At 35.1% G+C, this 4,903-nt stretch overlaps 1 protein-coding gene across 1 annotated transcript; it reads left to right on the top strand.

Annotated features, from left to right (window-relative positions):
- Window positions 1-46: 46 nt before the first annotated feature.
- On the top strand, window positions 47-4,296 carry LOC122190893 (calcium-binding mitochondrial carrier protein Aralar1-like; the record flags this gene model as incomplete). The annotated part of the gene is made up of 4 exons (XM_042891041.1): window positions 47-176; window positions 659-817; window positions 3,961-4,013; window positions 4,201-4,296. Coding segments are annotated over exons 1-4 (423 nt in total), but the record flags the coding sequence as incomplete, so codon positions are not given.
- Window positions 4,297-4,903: the final 607 nt, after the last annotated feature.

The following is a 4,903-nucleotide window of genomic DNA, read 5'->3' as shown; positions in this document are numbered from 1 at the left end:
CTTTATTTAACTTCTTAAAAGCAGATTTATAGCATCTTTGTTCTCCCGGCAAGGTTTTGAAATGTTTGTTTTTCTTTTCTTCCTCACACAGCAATCATTTGCAGAGTTAAGCAGGCCTATCTTGCTCCAGATAGCTGAGTCAGCCTACAGGTTCACTTTGGGCTCAATTGCTGGAGGTAAGTAATTTATCTGGGTTTCAGGTCTGTGTTTGTAGTCTTTCTTGCCAGACTCTTTGGGACCATTTAAGGTGCACTTTCTTGTTATGCAGGTGAAGCATTGGAGGCTGCAGCCACTGGTTGTGCCAGTCTCTTCCTTTATCTCTTCTGTTCTAGTACCCTTTTAAGAGCAACTGGAACTCTACTCGCTTGGTGAACACATTTGCTTACTGATAGTTCTTGTTGCTTCTTTTTCTGATTGGTTTTCTTTTCTGTACACCTCGTTCTATGTAATACATAGTAAATTTATTCTCCTGCAGACTTTTTTTTTTTTTTTTTTAAGATTTTCTGTATTGTTTTTTCTTACTTCCAACATATCAGAGATCTTACCAGCTTGTAAATATTTGTGTGTTTACATTACTGTTAAAGAAAGTCACCATAATATTGATGTACTACACCAACAGAAAAGTTGCAGAAGTAATGCTCCGAATGCTTTCTCACAGCTGTTGGTGCTACAGCAGTATATCCCATAGACCTGGTGAAAACTCGTATGCAGAATCAGCGCTCCACTGGTTCAGTCGTAGGAGAGTTGATGTATAAAAACAGCTTTGACTGCTTTAAAAAGGTTTTGCGTTTTGAAGGCTTTTTTGGTCTTTACAGAGGTGAGTGAATAAAATATATATATCGGCTTGGGGATTTTCTCCTTTTTTATTTTTTTAATACCTCAAGAACTACTCTTATTGGAGAACTGTGAAACTTGATTTAATTTACGTTTTTGCTTCTGTCTCATAGAGTTGAATGTTTAACTTCCCTTGGGCACTGTTCATCATAATTGCTGGGAAAAACGAGGCCTTCTGTTGTTACCGTTTGGCTTCTTGGTACACAGATCTGTTTAAAGTCCTAATCTCTGTGGTGTGAGTGTTGTGGACAAGATTATCTCACAAACTGAGGTTTGTGACATTTGGCTGGGGGCAAACATGAGGAACGCATTTTAGCCTCTGAAGAGTAAATATATTTTACAGTGAATATTTTTTATTAGGAGAGAAAATAGTCATTCTGAAAGGTACTTGTTAAACTGGATGCCAGATTGCTTATTCCTTATACCTCTGCAGGTACTGGGACTACTGTGAGCAAGAAATTGCAGCCTGCAATTTATGTATCACTTTGTTCCAAAATGCAGGTTAAGAATTGAAAGCAACTTATCAGTTAGATAGAAAGCTATCTATCTTACTTTGTTTTTTAGCTTAGGAGAAGGTTATGGAAGCATTTGTATCATATCAACAAGATAACTTACTTAAATGGTACGTACACTACACATCTTCTGATATTTATATTTAGTTGAATTCTCTCTTTTTTTTTTTTTTATAAGAGTCAGCACTTTCTTCTAAATTTTATGTTTTAATGTGATGGTCACAGGCTTGTTTTTTTTTTGTATTGCAGTGTGTTCTGCCCATGAGGACACTGGTCCTTGCTAGTATTTGTTAAGAGCAGTATCTGAGAAGTTTTTGCATGTGAAAGTCTATGGACTCTTAAGTAATTTTCTGCGATCTCACAGGATTTTTCAGTGACAAATAAAGAGAGGAATAAATCAGTCAAAATTTTAATGAAATAGCTGTAATCTCAGTAAATTATGTTTGTTTTTTTTTTTTCTAGTAGATTTCTTCCCTTTTTTTTTTTTTTGTTGCTAGATATTTCATTAAAACAAATACTCCTTGAAGTTGCATCTATGACTCTATTTTAAACTTTGTGATTTCTGCAGTTCTTTTCTATAGTACTCTTTTCTTTCTCCACCCCTCACCCTAACATGATTTTGCACAGCCACCTCTAAAGCTAATGACCTTTTATTTTTGTTTTCTAACTTTTGGCAAGCGCTTTCTATAGATGAGTTAAAAACAGTGCTTCACGCTTGAGGGGGGAAAGGTGCATGTTGGGGGAGTGTAATGGCAAATTGTTAAACTTTTAAAAATATGTTTAGTAGTTGTCTTTAAGATTGTTTAGCATGAAAGGTTCGTGTAGCTGTTCTGAAAACATTATGTTCTACAGTCAGCATGTACTCGTAGTGTCAGATTATCTGCAGATGAGAACAGAAACAGAAACAACAGAAATATTTACGGAGTTGACTGTAACTGGAATCTTATATTTCTGAGGGACTATCTTAAATTGTATTCTAATGTGTAATGATACAATATAGTTCTTCACTTCAGTTTAAAACATAGATTTGAATGGATATTAGAAAATTCATATTTTAAAGTAAAAACTTCTAATATTTGGTCAGGAAAATCATGATGCTTATGAAACCTGACATCCAACTTCTGAACTTATTATATTTTCTAAGCTCTCTTGCTAGACCGTACTGAATCCCAGGTTCTCTAGAATACAGTGTGTGTCCAGGGTGTTTAGCTGCATACAAAGGAAGAGAGAGAGTGTGAGGAATTGTCTTGGGCTGTTTTGTCTGGTAGTTTTTTTTCTTTTGCCTCCTCTCTCCCCCCCGAAGTACAGGCACAGCAGAGCTGGATTTCTTTTTGTGGTAGATCAGAGATTCAGGCTGGGAGGGCATATTTCTTTTTGTTATTGTCAACCTTTTTTGTATTTAATAACTACCTTTCCCCTGCACAGTAAGTCAGTACATCACACAGAAGGCACTGTGTTGGAAGAAAACACTGCACTGCATATATTAAGTGCTGCACTTTCTATTTTGGTACCTTTGCTCTGAGCTCCTTTTAGGGAAGTACTATAAAAATTTACAGACTTAAGTACTTTGGGGAATTTTGAAGGTTCTTTTATGATTTTTAATCATCATTTTCACTTAAGGTAGAGTGGGAAGCTGCATCATCATAGTTTTGTTGATGTAATTTGATGTTTGATGTTTTTAGTATGGGATTTCTTTATTTGTTAATTGGCAAGAACTTCCAACAGATTTATATTCCCTAACCATGGAAATGAGCACTTACAATAAAAATAAACACTTTAACTTTTATGATTTTATATGTAATACCAGGATTACTATGGAGAAAGTGAATTGAAAGACAACAGATGCTGATATGATCTTCTATGTTAGGAAGTTGAGACTGCCACCTACTGATTTGTCTTTTTTTTTTTTTTTTCTTAAACCTATTAGCTCCATGAAAAGTGCATGTACTTCTTTGAAAAGACTGTTCATTTTGGTAGTAGAGGAAGAGCCTTTCAAAATTGGTTTCTGCCAACTGATACTTCCTCTTGGCAAGATTAAAAAAAAAAAAAGTAATTAATTGTAAGAGAGTTTAAAGAAGTTTATGTTGGACTCAACTAATGAAAATCCTTTACATCATTAGTTGACTGGAGCCTTGAGAAATCTCGGGTTAGTGGTAGAGGTTAGTTCATAATTTATCATAGTTGTGTGTATCTCTCATAATTAATCTCCTGTTTTAATTTTAAGATTTATGGGAAAATCATATTAAGGGGCTAAAAAAATAAAGTCAAATTAATTCTTACGTAAGTAGACATATGGTGAGGTACATTCAGTCTTTTTTTTTCTTTTTTTTCTGTACAGCAACTGTATCAGACTTGATTTGGTTGTGGAATGTCGGCCACATTCACCCTTTTCATTACCATTTTCAACAGAAATCTTGTTGTAAAATCCTATAGGTATGAATATCCAGTGCTGTAGCAGCCACACATGCATAAATGCCATCTACCTCCTGGGGTAACTGCCACCCACTTCAAAGGAAATGCCATGCGCAGGAAGACATTTCTGTAGAGCTCTTATAAAATACTAGTTTCTTTATTAGGAAGATAATGTTGCCTTATGATGTCTTTGTTTCTATAGGCTTGTTACCACAGCTGATAGGTGTTGCTCCAGAAAAGGCTATTAAGCTAACTGTACGTATCTTTTTTTTTTCCTGACATCTTTTTGTTTGTTAACAAACACAGGATTTGTTTCCTAAAATGTGTGAAAGATGACCACTTACAAGCACTCTAATAAATATGGTTACAGATGTACTTGATATAGGTTAATAAGGAGGAAGGATACCTTTAAATTGTGTGTAACGTATTGTATCTTCATTAGGTTAATGACTTTGTCAGAGACAAATTTACTAAGAGAGATGGTTCCATCCCACTCCCTGCAGAGATCCTTGCTGGAGGCTGTGTAAGTATCTATCCTGTACTGTTTGTTCCTAGGAATAATTCATTCTCAGTAATGTGCAGTACAGTTGGAATGACAGTTACGTGTGTGCTTTGCTCACTTGAATGTAACTTTTTTTTCCGATTTACAAAAACTGGAAAAGAACTTTTTCTCTTTGGGAAAGCTGCATAATTCTGAGTTCCCTTGGAATTATGTGTTTTAACAACTTCTGGCCTACTACATAGCTTTTATTTTGTGGTGTTTGTATTTACAGAAGAAGCTTCTGTGCGACTACATTCTGTACTTTTGCTTAGGGTGATGTTCAGGGTTAGTTTGCAGAGAGATAGTTAGTCCTCATGAATGGATTATGGGAATCACGAGTTTGCTTCCAGAAGGGAAAAAAAAAAAAAAAAGGTAGACAGAAAAAAGCAACTGTTTGTTCATGAAGTTTTCAAAGGAAAAGAAACACTCTTTAACTTGCCATGTGTGATTCTCTTGTTTATTTGTGAAAATGTGAGAAAACTGAATGATGTAGTCTTATCTTTCGATAACAAGTTTGAGTGAATTTTTAGTTTAAGTTACTTCATATAAAGGTGGCCACTTCATATAAAGGTAGCATATATGTGATTGAAGTGAGCGAGGTCAT

This window comes from Lagopus leucura, unplaced genomic scaffold, assembly GCF_019238085.1.
Source record: "Lagopus leucura isolate 7727_CA_CO unplaced genomic scaffold, USGS_WTPT01 51028-0_obj-0_obj, whole genome shotgun sequence".
In the NCBI taxonomy this organism is placed as follows: Eukaryota; Metazoa; Chordata; class Aves; order Galliformes; family Phasianidae; genus Lagopus; species Lagopus leucura.
This window is presented reverse-complemented; position numbering and strand designations above follow the sequence as displayed.